Here is a 17,611-nt window from a genome sequence, read left to right on the forward strand (position 1 = left end):
TTCCTAGAGTACCATTTTCTATGTAGCTTTATAGAGATTAATTTTTAAGCCATCTAAAAATGAAATAAGTCTCGGACTAATGATCTAAGGAAAATATACAACGAACGTGAGCAGGAATAAGAAAAAAAAAACCTGTTAGCTTGAACACGAAAACCATAAATAACAACAAAATATTTTATTCGGCAAATTCAGAAAGCTACTGGTTAATAGCATCTATTTGATTTATTGTAAAAGACATTTGACGAACGATCTAAATCACATTTTTGTCTTTTCGCATAAAAAACGCAAAACAAACTTTGAAACTTGATGAACTGGAAAGATTGACGCGACTGGGATGCTGTGGATTTACCTGTAGATCATTCTCGATGTGACTCTGCCGAGACACTGTGGATTTAGATCATTCTCGATCGGGAGGCAATTTCAGAAGGGCCCTGGTTTGATGCAACTCCAATCGTTTTTACCTGAAGTCGATTGTTCCACCCTATTCAATTTGCTACCAGATGGCGCCACTGGGGTTCATGAAAAGAGTAACTTAGATTACTCTTCCCCTGGACGCTTCATTTACTGCTCTTGGTGGAATTGATTTGTAGAACTTTATTTCATTTTCAAATCATTAATCGGTCGTCATTCTGAAAAATATACAATTTATTTTTAGATGGCTTTTGTATGATTTTTGTCATTTTAGTTTAAAAAGAGGTTGTACTACTATTTACTGTTATGAAATATAAATTGCCTTGGGATTATCCGACCCTGGTTTCGATTTTCCTTGTCACTGGGGCAGAAGTGTAGTTAGAAATATCGCTGTTCGAAGGCTAAATTTGGTGCAGCAAAGTTAAACGCCATTTTATTTCATTTTGGTATTAATTTTCTGGGCTGATGTTTCATCAGGTTCAAAATAACTGTAAATTGTCAAACACATGTTGCCCGGCAGAATCTACGATAAAAAACCTTCAAGATTTGACAAATAAGATAGTATTACTACCTCTTTACTGTTGTATTTAGTTTTAACCGGGCTCTCATTTCAGACAAAATTTATCAGCCTTGACTGACTAATTGAAATACTTATTTGTTGATCATTTCCATGTCGTATTAGTTCCATGTATCTGAGAGAAAAAAAATTCACCTTAAATTCGCTGATTGTTATATTTGCATTAAGCCAAATCCACGCGAACATGTACGCAAATTAATTATTTAACATTATTTAAACATATACTAAGTAAGAATTAGATAAAAAAGTTGGTCGTTCTTACTATAATAGTTCAAAAATAAATAATGCAAAAATTAATCTATTGAAAATTTCTTTCAAATTACTCTATTCTGAGCGAAAGATATTAGCCTTTGAAGGTTTGACAAGATGTGTGCACTGATTGTAACCAGTGTACTGATTGTTTGAGGCTTAATCTTGCTTCACCATTTTTAAATTAAATCATTAAATGTACAAACCGTTCTAATCTACTTAAAATCAGCGTCATCCGATGCCATCAAGAGATGATTATGGTCTTTTCGTGTTAATAAATGTCGAATTGATAATCTATATAACATTTCAGGTAAAAAGAAAGCCCTGCAATAGGCAAATTTGGCTAATGCATAATGTGTATCAATAGATTATCACCGTCTCCGAGCTTAGATTCAATCAGACTAAAATGAAGGTTTCTACCCAATACTAGCAGACGGTGCTGGCCTATTTATAGACGGTGCTGGCCTGTTTATGTCGTCAGCAGAGGATTTAAAATTTTCAATTCATTGTAATTACTGAACAGAATTGAACCATTTTAGATTGATATTCCTTTTAAAGAGCTAAATCTGCCTATTACAGGTCTTTATTGTGACATCAAATGTGATGTAAACTATTATTTAGACATTTATTAAAATGTCAAGCACATAATCGACTCTCCAGGCCATCGTATGGCAGAGATTTATTAAATAGATTAGAACGTATGGGAGATTAAACGCTAACGCTAAAATGGATAATCATGACATAGTCTTGTTTGTTCTGTACAGTTTCTAAGATAATAAATTTTCCATATATTCGTTATTCATTATCTATTTTTGAACTATTATCGCAAGAACTAGATTTATTACAATCCGTGAGATGGAAATAAGTCAAATTATGTCTGGCTGGTAAATTGTTTGAAGAGAGCGCCCTCGTTTGTAATTATGCATGCTGACTGCTGTATGTCTTTAACCATTATCTTCTGTAGGGTCATTTACGCTTCACAACTACGTCGTCCATAACTCCCAAGATCAACGTTTTCAACTGGCGTAGATCGTTAGATAAGACTGGTAGTTCTTATCTACCTATCGATAAAACTTTACGCTCACGGTCCACATCAGATATTTACACAAGTGTGAGTTTTTAAAAATGGACGTTTAATTTTTTTTTTATTTTTTTTTTTTAATTTCAGTTATAAATATTCTATTTGTTAGTTTCTGTTTTAAAATTGGATACCATTTAATGAAAGTTTTCGAAACTATAGATTTATTTTTTTAATGTTGTATGCTGACAAACTATACCTTGAGGCACAACCAATTCATTATTTAATTCTTTCATGGCTTGAAGCCTCTCGAGTCTCATGAAAAATATTTTATTTAGAAATTTAAAACTTGGAACTAAAAGTTATTGAGATGAGCGAACCGACTAATTGTGGTTTTTAAATTGTCGTATTTTCCCCCAAGAAATAAGACAGAAGTTCCAATTAATGCGGCCAAATACAGTTCTGATGGAATAAAGTACACTAAAGTTTTTATTCGTTATCGTTAGAAATAAGGTCTTCTGTTCATAAATAAACTACGGTCAGCGGTAGTTGTATTAGAAAAGCACAGTTTTAAATAGCACCAGGCACTTTGTTGAAACCCTTTCTCCGTGCACCCTATTATAAACTGATAATAACAAACTTGTTAAACCTCGCATAGACAATTAACAAATTAGTATTCCTCTGAAATGTAAGAGCCAGTCGTTTGCCATGTATGTCATAACCACAATCATTAGACACAAGCGCATCCATTGGATAAAATTTGAGATATTTTATACTATATATTTCTATTTTATTATGAAATGAAAAAAATGTATTGAGCAAAACTTTTTTATTCTATGATCTTAAATGTTATCTCTAATATATCTTGTTGAGTAGGATCGCCTGCCGAAACTTCGTGGGTTTTCTCCGGGTATTCAGGTTTCCTGCCACTATTTATGACCCTTTCGCGACAGCCAATTATTAAAATATGATTGAACCATATGATGGTCCCAAATTGACCTAGTGAGAGGACATTTAACTCTTTCTCTCTCTCTCTCTCTCTCCCTCTCTCTCTCCTTTCAAAAATCATTCGGTGATAGGTTGTGGACAAATTAAATGTGGTTATGACATATAATGGCTACTGGCTCTACTCTATGACTTCTGTTCATGACTTCTAACATAGAAATTTATCAATGTTATAGAGTAGACATATTGCTTGAAATTAGATTGAATTAGATGCTTGTTAACTCTTTACCTTTCAGACAAATCTTTCTAATACTTGTATTTCTTGAACTCTTATTATAATTTATTCAGTGGTTGGTGTAAAATGTCCAATAACGTCCATAGAATTAAATGTTTTTAATAGTTTTTGTGATTTCTTTTTGGTACAGGAGAAAGAAGGAAGTCCGCGGTCAAATAGTACATCTGCTGTCGAAGAATCAAAACCAGACAGGTTTGACAAACTTTATTTTTTTATTTATCGATGTTTTAAATCATTCGTCATGTTTATGATTTTAAAAGAAATGAAAAGTCCAGGGGAAGAAAGATCTAGGTCACATTTTTGTCTTTTCGCATAAAAGGCAAAACAGATTTTAGACGAGAATGCTTGATGCGAACAGAATAACGAGTGGAACAACTTCAAAATGATGTTTAATACAAATAATTACCAGTACAGCAACTGACTTCCACTTTTCAGCCAAATTAAGGTCAAATAAATACGATGGACTTGTATTTGTCCGGGAGGCCATTTCAGAAGGGCCTTGGTTAGATGTATCCGATTGTTTTATCTGAAATTGATTGTTCCACAGAAATCTTATACAATTTGCTACCAGATGGCACCATTAACTGGGGTTCGTTTAAAATGTGACTTAGATTGTTCTTCCCCGGGGCTCCTCATATGTTTTTGTGTATAAGAAATGTACCGTACATTAGATTGTGTATTGTTTCAATGACATCATTCATGGGCCACAAGTAGATGTATTTTAACATTAGCGATATCAACCTCCTTCATTTCAGTCAAAATAACGTGTTGAATTTGCTTTGTTGGTTATGTTATCTCAATTATGTGATTAAATCATTTTGTTAAGCTACGTAGCAGAATCCTCTTATAAACATGTGTTCATTAGCCCAGTCGGAACAGAACAGTATGATGTTAAACCCTATTTCATTTCAAACTTATATAAACAAGTCATTGTTTCGCTTTTGGCTTAAACTGTCGACAGTTGAACGCAAAATCGGTTATACCTCAATATTGTTTCTAACTGAGGACGCAAGGGACCGATGCAAAACTTAGACACTTGCGTCCAGACGAATAACGGGTGGAACAACACCACAGATAGAAAAGGATAAATTAAATATCGGTTATTTAACATTAAATCATGAACGAAACCACATGTCAGTATGTTGACGCAGTTTGGTGGGCGTGTGACGGGATCTATTCGCAGGTTAATCATTTAGACACAAATGTTGAATTCGTAGGATGGTACGTAGGATTTTAATTGTTGATAGATACTCATTTCAATACATCTGATTGAATAAAATCAACACTTTTATTTTTAACCGAAATCAAGGAGGCTGTGTATATCCTTTTACATCAAAACTTTTCAACAGAGTCAACCATGTGTTGACGACATGGTATCACTATCTGAATAAAAATCACTGTTAATTTATAACAATTGACAGAAAAATACGATTTAGAAAATAAATCTTCTGCTTGTAAAGGATATCATTGCAAATTTCAACACTTGCGCCTAAATGATTAACCCATGTATAGATCCACAGTAAGATAATGATATTCCTGTTCATTATTCAATGTTAAAAAACATTATTCGTTCAGGTGGAAGTGTTGAAATTTTGCATGGGCCTTTAAGAAAAAAAAAACATTTCACTGTTGATGTTACTTGTTACTCATAATTAATAGCCCAAAGAAAACTTGATTCATTTTTACTTGCTTGAAATTTAATTTTTGCACATTGAAGCTTGACATTTAATTTTTGCACATTGAAGCTTGAAGTTTAATTTTAATTCACTGTAACATAAGCTTGAAGCTTAATTTTAACTCACTGTGACTGGAGTTTAATTTTATCTCACAGAAGCTGGAAGTTTAATTTTAAATCATTGAAGCTTGAAGTTTGATTTTAACTCACTGTGACTGGAGTTTAATTTTAACTCACTGAAGTTTGACATTTAATTTTAACTCACAATTTTAACCTTTTATATTTTGCTTTTTTTTTCTTTCACATTTTGCTTTTTTTTTCGTGAAAATTTTAAGTGTTCCCTGTATCTGTTGATTTGTTTTTCTTACTTAAATGTTATTTTTTTGTAAGATGTTTTATTAACTGAAATACAAGTTGAACCGTGCTCGGTAGTAGGTGCTGGATAGGGATATACAGTATAGACATTGTGCCAGTAGAATTTAACACGATATTGTGGTGTAGGGTAGAAATGTACAGTATAGACACTGTGGCAGTAGTGTATTTCACTATGTTGTGGTGTAGGGTAGAAATATACAGTATAGACACTGTGACAGTAGTGTATTACACTATATTGTGGTGTAGGGTAGAAATATACAGTATAGACACAGTGTCAGTAGCATTTGACACTCTATTGTGGTGTTGGGTAGATTAGTGCAGTAATAGACATCATGGCATTTATATTATTATTCACATTGAAAAATGTGTAGGGTGTAGGCAGACTATATTTTATCTATGCTATGGTATCAAATGTATATTTTGAGCTTGGGCCATTTTGTATTCTGGACACAATACACAGTTGAACAGAAGATAAATCTTAGGTAAAAAAAAAAAAAATCCAAATGAAATTTCTGCCAAAATATTTTCTGAAAATAGGAACTAGAATAAAATCGCTTTGAGTTTGATCATACTTAGGCCTGAACAATTTAAATTTGAGTTGTTCAGGATTTCAATGATTAACTAGCCACTTCATCTTGTAGATAATGTTTTGCCTTAAAATTTGGAACTAAAAAAGCATTTGGGAATAACTTTTTTTTGTAATATATTCCCGGAAATGAGAAGCAAAGGTGTTTCCGAATACCAAAATTCAGATTGATGTCGCCTAACAGTTAAAACTTCAAAAAGTGAATTTAAGACTATTTTTTGGTGCAACATGTCTTACATTTATTCGTAGAAATCACCGCAATCTTTTGAACGAAAAAAATATCCCATCAGTCACTTATCATAGTAACTTTTTTTAACGATTAACATTTTTAACAACATATCTTAAATAGTTTCGTAACATACTTCACAGTGTTGACTACACAATATTTGTCTTGTTACCATGACTACACCAGTGTACTATGGACGTCAATCTCATTAGAACTTTAAAATTTGAAAATATTTCATCTGTTGTCTTTGAAGTTTGATTTGACCCACTGTGATTGGTTAAGACCATTTTAACCTATCGAAAAAGCATCTTTTCATTCGCTAATCAGGGGTCAAGTCAATGAAACAGCCCAGTTCTTTAAAGGGTGTAAATATATACGCAACCTTCAAATTACCGGTAGAAAGAAAAGAATGGTTTGATCATCAACCTTGATGAAGATTGGTTGAAGTGGTCTGATATCATAAAATTCAAATTTTGACCAATCATGTTGAAAAATTTTAATTTTGGCCAATCATGTTGAAAAATTTTAATTTTGGCCAATCACACAGAAATTTTATATTTTGCCTGGTCATGTAGAAAAATTCATATTTTGACCAACCATGTTGAAGATTTTTAATTTTGGCCAATCATGTAGAAAATTTATAATTTTGCCCGGTCATAAAGAAAAATTCAAATATTGACCTGTGCCAACGTAAAAAAAATTGAACAGATATTTGAAGATGTAATCGGGTTAATTTGAATGAACAAACAAGTCGACTAGAATAGTCATGGTAACGGATATTTAGAACTTTGTGACTTATATTAAAACTAACAATTAGAGAAATTAGTATATAATTTGTGTTATTATTTTTTAATTTAGAAATTTAACGTAGATATATATTGTATTTCTATATTGTTAGATAAAACTATTCTAATTAAATGTTTGAATATCAAATAAACTTAGTATTTCCATTTCTCATCTTCCTTAGCCCAGTTGGTGTAGAAAAGTAGGACGTTAAAACCCATTTCATTTCATTTCCTTTCATTCTATAAGAATATTGTCAAAGTTTAAAATTTTATCACTAAGGATTTTTTCAGGGCTTCTGTATTGTCGTAATAGAAATAGCGCTTTCGTTATTTATGAAGGGTGGGAGTTGAAATGGAAATTCATTTTTGTACGGTGTTAAGTTAAATAAGAAAACTGATAAACATAGACTCATCATTGAAAATAAAACAACTTTCTTGTTGTTGAAGATCTATAAATAGGTGAACAGCCTTTCCAGATTTCTCTCAGTACGCTACTAGTTTCATTCTATTCGAAATCTTCAGGCTTCATTGAGGATGTGCGGTTGCCCTCTTTATATAGTCTGTGGGAACTGGAGCACATGTGACGTCACAGATGGACCGGAGTCAATCTTTAACACCGGAGTCGATTATTCCAAAAATTCCAAAGATATTCGGCTAAGTAAGAAAATTGCCATCGTAATTATGCATATTTGCATAGACTCAGGGTTCCAAACTTTCTTGTTGGTTATTCAAATTACACTGTAAACAGTTTTACGTAAAACTTGTATAACACTAGGAATACTTTAGTTTGTTTCATACTCAAGTAAACAGAACACAGAATGTCGTACTGAAACCCTGGCGGCTGTTGATAATATAAACACTTTGAAATAGTTTGAGAAATAAATAACTACCGGTAGCTTGTGAAAGTTGGAAAAACTTGATGAATTGCTAGCGATTTCCTAGCTTGATAAAATGCTATTATTCCCCATTTCGCCTGGGGGTTATTTTGGGTTTTTTTGCCACAATAATCGAATTTTGATCCATTAAAATTATTAAAAGTGTATTTTTATCAGTTTGGTTATGTTTGATTGTCATTTAGCTAAGTCGCCTGTCCATCCTCGTGGTTCCTCCGGTTTCCTCCCACTGCTAAAGACCCCTACGCGCAAGCGTATTATTGAAATAAAATTAAACCATATGTTAGTCCCAAAATGACCTAGTTTGTGTCAAGGAGTTAAACCCTCTTTAAGAATTTTAAAGAGACACTCCCAGAAATAAAAGTATGTGTACGTATGAAATTTAAGCGCCAAAATATTGAGGAATGGTGTATTTACCGTGTCTCAAAATTTCAGCTCAAAATATCGAGTCGTTTGGACGTAACCCTTTTAAGATTTTGGGTCATTTTTATCATTGGGTGACCTGTTAATCTATTGCTGTAATTTTAGGGGTCTATACGTGCATGGCCCACGTGCTGTACTTGATAACGAAAGGTACATTTCACCTACACGTTACTTGTATAAAATAAGTCTGGTTTTATCCAGACACCGTATAATACAGCTTGGGATACCTGTCTCCATTTCCAGATAAAGACTGGCTTATTTAAATTGTTTGAAAACGTATCAAGTTAGTTGCTCCACCCGAATGTAGAGGTTTTTACGGTCTTTTAACACAAAATTAAGCTGTTTTATTTTCCAAAATAAAATTTTCCACTTCATTGCATCATTGAATTTTATGTTTTGGTTTGCTTTGTGATGTGACAGTCTTGTCTTCATTCTAATTTTTATCTAACCGATGATTGTCAATGGACAGTTTAATTCAAAAATAAAATAAAAATTTAACCATAAAGATTTAGAGATTATTTACTGTAATGCTACAAAAAGTGGTTTAGCTTAACTGCAATCAAATATGCCATTAAAAAATGAAAAATTCAACCATAAAAATCTTGTTCTACAAATCAAATTACCACAATGGGTTATTTTACTTTGACTTTAAAACCATCTTGATCAGACCAGTAGGAGTGGCACATTAAACCACATTTCATTTGAAATTTAAAAATGAGGTTTAGCTTAATTGCAATGAAACATGCCATTAAAAAAATGAAAATTCAACCATTAAAATCTTGTTCCATAAATTAAATTGACTTTAAAACTGTTGTCCAACCTCGTGGGTTTTCTCAGGGTCTTCTGGTTCCTCCCACCGCTAAAGACCCCTACGCACAAGCGAATTATTGAAATAAAATTAAACCATATGTTAGTCCAGAAATGACCTAGTTTGTGTCGAGTGGACCTTAAACCCCATTTCTCTCTCTCTCCTTTAAAACCGTCTTCGTTAGACCAGTAGGAGCACAGAAGTAGGATATTAAACCCCATTTAATTTGAAATTTAAGAAAAAGTTTTAGCTGAACTGCAATCAAACATGCCATTAGTCTAGTAATAAATGTTGTATTCTTATCTATCTATATATATCTATCTTTCTCTTAGTTTTAATTTAGCTTTGGTTAACGGCATGGTGCATGTTTGTTTTTTTATGTTTTTGCTAGTTCCAGATCGAGCGGTTCTTGTTGTACGTCTTCCTCTTCCTCCTTGACAACCTCCCTAACAACTGGTTATACCTCTATTAAACCCTATACATCAAGTTACAAACCATACTATCGTAGGCAACAAGAACAGAACGAACAGCGAGAGAAATGGAAAGAAGAACTCAAAACAGACCTACTTCCTGCACCCATTAAAACTCTACCGACACCAACAGTCACTGTGGGAACGTCATCCACCTCGGCTTCTGTTTCCACGACGTCGGTCTCCTCGGTAACGACTCCATCATCAACAACAACAACAACTAGTGTTACCACGCCAACCAGTACAGTATTAAAACCAGGGTAAACAAATTACATCATTTCCTGCTATTTCTTTCTGGGACAAAACTTGACGAGGAGAAGAGACCAGAGAACTTACAACCTTATGTTTATTTGAAAGAATCTCCATGGAAGTGACCTGGAGAAAAATAATCGCCACGGAAACAGCAACAATTTCCCATCATTTTCATAATTCATATTTGTGATGTACATTTTGATTGGGAGAGAAATGACTTTGCTTTTTAGGTTCCCTCAGACTTTGGTTCATGAAATTTGCATTTTTATTAAGTTTCAAACAATTTGGTTATTTCTATTTGTTATTGAGAACTGAGATGGGAATAGGATTAAATCCCAATCAACCTAATTAAAACTAAATCTTATTTTCATTCCGTGTATTTCTGTTGGTTACTCCACCCGTAAACATCTAAAAACATAGTTTATAATAAAAAAAAAACACTGTCTGGGTCCATGACAACCATCGTCGGTCTTCCCCAGTGGTCTCATTCCTTTCTACGCCACTATACCCTTGGTTTAATCCATAGGGTTTTCACGATTTCAAATTATCTGCAAACCAATCAAAAAACATTTTACAAACTAATCTTACTGAGACTCTTTAGTCTTTTTGTTTTGTTCACAACAATATGGCGGCTTGTTGCAACACAATGAGAGTTACTTCCCTTTGCCAACTTCCTTTGCAATTAAGGATTTATCGGATTGGTTGATAAAAATAGCACAATCAACAAGGGCAGATAACTTGAATACGGGTCCCCTCCATGGATTAACCCAGAGGTTAGTGGAGTAGAATGAGATCACTGGGGATATCGAGGATGCATGATGACAGAGTGACCTTGATTCGACAGACACTGAAATGATTTCCCAGAATTTTTGAGATCGCTTATTTTGATTGGTAGGTTTGGTCAACTAAACTGTCCTATAAACAAATGTTTTCGTGAAGTGGAGTAAACAACCGAAAAATAAAACGGAATGAAAGGACGAAATGGGAGTATAATTTTGATTATACAAACATTCTGTTCAAATAAAGCTTTCAGAAACATTTGTAAATTTCATGAGTTTAAAGTCTGATAGAATATAGGCTAAATTGTGTGAGGGTTTCAATTATCCCATTTTGACGTAGATAAAGTAGATTAAATGTATTCCATACTAATTCATCATCATCGTCATCATTTGTCTTTGAAAACCCAGATTTTCATTCAAGATTTGTTCATAAGTTCATCTTTTTTTTCTTTTTAGCGTAATGTCAATCAATAATATTGCTGCACAGCTTGATAGACCTATGCACAAATGCTTGGCACCGCCAATTTTTCTGTAAAAGAAACTTGATATGATTTGAGCCAAGAATAATTCACTTGGTGTAAAAAAAAAATCAGTGCCAGAAATAGCCATTTTTGTTGTGCCAGCATAGGTTCTAGGCCTGACCTGGGTCCTAACCCTTATCCCTAGAACCACATTGATCTACAGACTTAACTCGGGTTTCAGCCAATTCAAACTTTTTGTGTTCAGTTTCAGATTTACTCAAATTTTTAAAATCCACCTATGAGTGGAGTATAACAGGCACAACACATTTATTGTACTGGGTTGACAATAGATAAAACACATTTATTGTACTGGGTTGACAATAGAACATATTTATTATACTGGGTTGACAATAGAACATATTTATTATACTGGGTTGACATAAAAACACATTTATTATACAGGGTTGACATAAAAACACATTTATTATACAGGGTTGACGATAAAACACATTTATTGTACTGAGTTGACAGTAGAACATATTTATTGTACTGGGTTGACAATACAACACATTTATTGTACTGGGTTGACGATAGATAAAGTACATTTATTGTACTGGGTTGACGATAGATAAAGTACATTTATTGTACTGGGTTGACAATACAACACATTTATTGTACTGGGTTAACAATAGATAAAACACATTTATTGTACTGGGTTGACAGTATAACACATTTATTGTACTGGGTTGACAGTAGAACACATTTATTGTACTGAGTTGACAATAGGACACATTTGTTGTACTGGGTTGACGATAGATAAAACATTTATTATATGGGGTTGACAATTGATATAACACATTTGAGTAAAGCTTTAATTGATCAAGAAATGTTTGCTGCTCCTCTGCTCAGACGGGTGACAGCAGTCGGCATACAGCTTTTTCCTTCTACTACTCAGAAAAAGCTGCATTCTGGTATATGTGCTGGTTTTACGGTGGCAGTATTGTTGGTTGTCCTTCCTAATCATCATGTTAAACCACATTCCATAAATATTTTACTTTTAATTTTTACGAACCTCCAAAGATAGATTGATGTTTTAATGACCAGAGTTATATATTTTAGTTTTAAATCTTATGAACCTCCGAAGAGAGACGAGGAAACGGAGACACAGAGACGAGTTAAAGCTAAACGAGCGAGAGAAACCAGGAGGTCAACACAGGTAATACTTTTCTCTTACAGGTGGGAAGCCACAGTGGCCATGGTAGGGAGCCACAGTGGCCATGGTAGGGAGCCACAGGGTCCATGGTGGGAAGCCACAGTGGCTCAGTGAGTAAGAGGCTGGCTTGCTAACCTGGAGATAACAGGTTCGCTCCCGGTGTTGGTTGAGAAACTTACTCAGGATTTTCCAGTGTGGCTTCCCCTTGCCATTGCTGCAGACCTAAGAATCTTAAAAGGACGGCCGTCTAGTCATTCAGATGGGACGAAAATCCGAGGTCTCAAAGTATACATTGGCATGCACATAAAAGATCCCTTGGCAGTTGGAATATGATATATTCTGTACAGACTACAATCATTATCTGATCTTTTTGTAATTTATATAATGATATTTACATTAGTGAGATGAAGAAGCCTATTTTTTGTCTTGTTTTATCAGGGTGTGTCGTTGGAAGATTTGGAAAAGGCGACAGGCGAAGTTAAAAAGAGTGATGATAAAAATAAAGATCAGAAATTATCTCAGGATCAGACAGACGCTGCGAATAGTCGAGTTAGTGCAAATATTCCTTCAAGTACTGAAGATTCAACAACATCTACACGTAGACGAGCGTGGGATGATAAAAAAGATGTAAGTTAAATGTCCTCTGTTTACAGGTCTTTATAATGTCCTCTGTACACAGGTCTTTATAGATCTATCATGTCCTCTGTACACAGGTCTTTACATATCTAACATGTCCTCTGTACACAGGTCTTTATAGTTCTAACATGTCCTCTGTACACAGGTCTTTATAGATCTAAAATGTCCTTTGTTCACAGGTCTTTATAGATCTATATGTTCTCTGTTCACAGGTCGTTATAGATCTGATATGTTCTCTGTACACAGGTCTTATACTGATATTGGCCGGAAAAGTTCCTCTTGATTTTCTGGCGTGTTTTCGGATGGAACGGAAAAATCAGGGACTGTGCATGTAAAAGGCCCCTTATTGCCATCTGTTCAAAATTTCTCTCTTAGCATAGGCTCTTTAATAACTCAGTATCAACGCACTTTATTAATGACGATATAATTATCATCTTCATTCTTATAGTGATATAAGGTTATCAATCTAACATGTCCTTTGTTCACAGGTCTTTATAGAGCTATCATGACCCCTGTTTGCAGGTACAAATCTAACATGTCCTCTGTACACAGGTCTTTAAAAATCTAACATGTCTTTTATATTAAATATATTTCAGGAGGAAACGTCGTCTAGAAGTAGCATACGAAGAACTCGTGAACCGAGAGATACACTTGCTAACAGTACAGATTATACTTCTGGTAAATATTACATCAGAGTTATTCCCCTTTAACTATAAAGAACATGACTATCCAATGTCCTTGACTTGTTCAATAGTCTGATATATAAGCAGACTGAGCAATGGTGACTTTCAGGATCTTTAAATATTTTCTCTTGCCCTGTTATCAATTTCCATAATTGTTTCATTATTAAAAGGGATATTGTTACTGAAGAGCTACACAAGTAGCGGATAACTCAGCTGCCCGGGTTGTGTCCGAAACCGAAAGCAGTAGGCCAACGCCACCTAGCCTGTGGTACTTCCCGATCCGAGCTACCCCTATACACCAAATTTCAACCGGACAGTCACAAATATTAGTATAGATTATTTTCAAGCCACTGTCATCTTCATTAGCCCAGGCGGAGTAGGACGTTAAACCCCATTTCATTTTTAAAGGGGGTCTAGTGGTTTAACGTGTGCACGTTGTATCAGAAGGTCTGTCATTGAGTCAACTGCCGTGGTTTCCATTCCCCATTTGTACGTGACAAGGTGTAGGGTCGTCTGTTCAACCTCGTAGGTTTTCTCTGAGTTCTCCAGTTTCCTCCCACTACTAAAGACCGCTACGCACAAGCGAATTATTGAAATAAAATTGCACTATTTGTTAGTCCCAAAATGACCTATTTTGTGTCAAGTGGTGGTTAAACTCTCTCTCTCTCTGTGCTGACTTGACATTAAACAGTAATATTCTATTTTTCAGCGTACATACCTCGAAGTCAGCGAAATGCTTTATCAACGTCCGATATAAATAATACTAGTCTAGGGGGCAGCAGTAACCTGTCGCGTTCCAGTTCTACAAGAAGTAGATTACGGAATGGGGAAGTCGAAACAAAAGAAGTACCTAAAGAAAATACAGAAGAATCTAAAAGAGGTGAATTATCAAACAGTTATAAATGTAACCCAGATAGCGTTTAATCTTGGGTATTTCGCTCTAATCTTTCATATACATCGAGCCACAGTGGCTAAGTGGGTATGTCGCTGCCTCGCTAGAAGCATGGAGGTCGCATGTTCGCTCCATGCATTGGCCGAGAAAGTTAATGAGGATTTTCTGTCAGTTGTGTAGTCTAGTAGTTCGGTTGGTACAAAAAAACAAATGTCTATGCATTGGCGTGCACGTTAAAGATCCCTTGGCAGTTGGAACTCGATATAAGGGTAGGTCATAGTGCCGCTGCCCAGGGCAAAATTTCCCTTATAGCGTACGCCTGTCTTCATTAGCCCAATCGGAGCAGAACTGTAGGACGTTAGACCCCATTTCATTTCCATTCTTTCAGATACATTCAATAACAAATCTTGGTTTGAAAATTTGTAAAAATCTATAATGACCCAAAATCATCTAATAGTAAATGTAGGGGGATGGCACTACACATAATTTACACAAAACAAAACTGCGGACAAGACACAATACGCAGAAATCACAAACAAACATACATATCAAATTAAGTGAATGGATCCGAGGGCTAGCCGTAAGCGTCCACTAGTATGAGTCATGATCTGCTATCAGTTACAAGAAATATGAATGTAAGCATATTGAAGTAAAAAATTACCTATACAAGTAATCATATGGTCTATATTATAGTGAGAAACATTATAAGTGTTAAAAGAATTGAGGTATATTGACTATAAAGTTAGGGCGGATGTTGATTGTATATAAGATGGTGGAGGATGATGATGACTCGTTATTTATTGTAGATAAAAGTAACAGTGAACGTGGTGATACACCAGATGGAGAGAAAAAAGAAACATCTGCTATAAGATCTCGACGATTACGACGGGAACGTAGATCAACTGGTATTGTTGATTATAATCCAGAGGTATGTACAGAAATAAACCATATTTGAATATTTTTATTTATGTGGCGGAAGTGAATAGGACAAAATATACTCATCATTAGCCGGACACGCGTGTGGGGGGTTTTGACACTGCGCCATCCCAGGGCCAAAAAAAGTCTATGGGGCCCATAAACATCAAAGTTCAAAATTGAAATGGGCAATTATGCATGAATTTATTGCACCTATGAAGCTTATATATAAGTATGTACAAATGTTTTTGCTTTATCGCAATCTGCTAGTGAATCATCTAGATATGACTGTACAGGTGACAATTATATGGCGTACAATTACTGCTAATTACTGGAGGGACATTTCAACTAGGCTTCTCTAGTCATTATCAAGCAATGATCATTTTGACCTGTGTACTCCAGTACAATTACTGAATGCCATTGAAACAATTTAGATATGACTAGTGTTGGAAAGGAGAAGGGGCGGGGACAAAAAAAGGTCTCGCCCAAGCACATTTTTTCCTCTCAAGGGCCCTAATCTTTAGTGTTTGATTAAAAAGACAGTGAGCATTAGGATTCATGCCTCCATGAGATAGACTGACAACTACTGTATTGAAATCACCCTTGGTATCCCATGTGGTCGCATTCTGTTCCTCTCCGCTATACCCTGGATTAATCCACAGAGTTTCCACCATTTCAAATTATCTGCCCTGGACTTGATGATTGTGCTATTTTTATTGACCAATCCTATAAATCGTTAATCGCAAAGAAAGTTACCAAAGGGAAGTAACTCTCACCATGTTGCAACAAGCCGCTATATTGTTATGAACGTAAACAAAGAGGCTAAAGTGTCTTAGTAAGACTGGTTTGTAAACTGTTTATTGATTGGTTCGTAGAATCAAGCTATGATCAAGGGCAGATAATTTGTATTAACCCAGGGTATAGTGGAGTAGAGCGGAATGAGACCACTGGGGAAACCGAGGATGTATTGAAATGTACCTGATATGGACATAACTCAGTAGACCAACTATTCATATATTTATATCAGCACAAGGTCTGTCATTGAGTCAAATGGTGTGGTTTTGATTTCCCGGTTGTACATGACAAGGAGTAGGGTCGCCAGTCCAACCTCGTGGGTTTTCTCCGGGTCCTCTGGTTTCCTCCCACTGCTATATAAAGACCCCAGCACAAGAGTGAATTATTTAAATAAAATTAAAAACCATATGTTAGTCCCAAATTGACCTAGTTTGTGTCGAGTGGATGTTAAACCGCATTTCTCTCTCTCTCCCTCTATTTATATCCTTTTTTGGGTTATTATTTAGAATGAAGAAGGTGAAAAAGAAAAAGAAAATAAACCAGATGAAGATAAAAAAGAGTCAGAGGTCAGTCAGTCAATTTATTCTATTATTGTCATTCATCTTTTAGAGAAATCAGGGAGATGGGAGGTTTGGGGCGGGACTTTTAAAATAGGTCTGTCCAGCTGTCCGTCTCTCACATCTTTTTGAAAAAGCAGGGATCTATTGAAATAGGTTCATCCGTTTATTTGTCAGTCAGATGGTTTTGGAACACAATAACTCTGATTGAGATAGACGGTTCAAATTGGTGTATTTATTCATTGGGTGAACTGAATGCCATGTTACGGTGATGACCAGTTTCTGCTTAGGCTAAGCAGAGCTAAGAAAATTGATTATTTGAGGCTTTTGAACACAATAACTCTTGCTTCTAATTGAGACAGAATGTTCAAACTTTTCTCTGTGTGAGGGAGGTTGGGTGGCCGAATGGTTTAAGGAAAAATATACGGTCTGTCATTGAGTCCAGTGACGTGGTTACGATTCCCCGCTTGTATGTGACAAGGAGTAGGGTCACGTGTTCAACCTCGTGGGATTTCTCTTGGTTCTTCGTGTAAAGATTTTGGATTTTTACTCAACTGCTACATCTTACCCAGGCTAACTGGACAATTTGATACTTATTTCGTGGACAAATGCGAACAGCCCAGGCTAAATGAGACTTCTCATTTCAGCTATTGCACAGAAAATGTACAAATTGTATTTTCACCAATTCTGGG

The 17,611-nt window shown here is 35.1% G+C and overlaps 1 protein-coding gene across 11 annotated transcripts in view; it reads left to right on the forward strand.

Moving 5' to 3' along the window:
• The window catches only part of LOC126811640 (protein phosphatase 1 regulatory subunit 12C), a 90,679-nt gene that overhangs the window by 28,818 nt on the left and 44,250 nt on the right, over window positions 1–17,611 (forward strand). For 5 of the 11 annotated variants that reach the window (XM_056098467.1, XM_056098469.1, XM_056098474.1 and 2 more), the window contains 9 exons: window positions 2,202–2,348; window positions 3,626–3,687; window positions 9,658–9,996; window positions 12,348–12,444; window positions 12,880–13,068; window positions 13,674–13,755; window positions 14,470–14,640; window positions 15,459–15,580; window positions 16,869–16,928. In XM_056098467.1, coding sequence (XP_055954442.1) covers window positions 2,202–2,348; window positions 3,626–3,687; window positions 9,658–9,996; window positions 12,348–12,444; window positions 12,880–13,068; window positions 13,674–13,755; window positions 14,470–14,640; window positions 15,459–15,580; window positions 16,869–16,928 — 1,269 coding nt within the window. The remainder of the gene's footprint in view (window positions 1–2,201; window positions 2,349–3,625; window positions 3,688–9,657; window positions 9,997–12,347; window positions 12,445–12,879; window positions 13,069–13,673; window positions 13,756–14,469; window positions 14,641–15,458; window positions 15,581–16,868; window positions 16,929–17,611) is intronic. The other 6 variants (XM_056098472.1, XM_056098476.1, XM_056098475.1 and 3 more) reach the window with 4 other exon arrangements.

The sequence above is a fragment of the Patella vulgata genome, chromosome 2 (assembly GCF_932274485.2).
Source record: "Patella vulgata chromosome 2, xgPatVulg1.2, whole genome shotgun sequence".
NCBI classification, from domain to species: Eukaryota; Metazoa; Mollusca; class Gastropoda; family Patellidae; genus Patella; species Patella vulgata.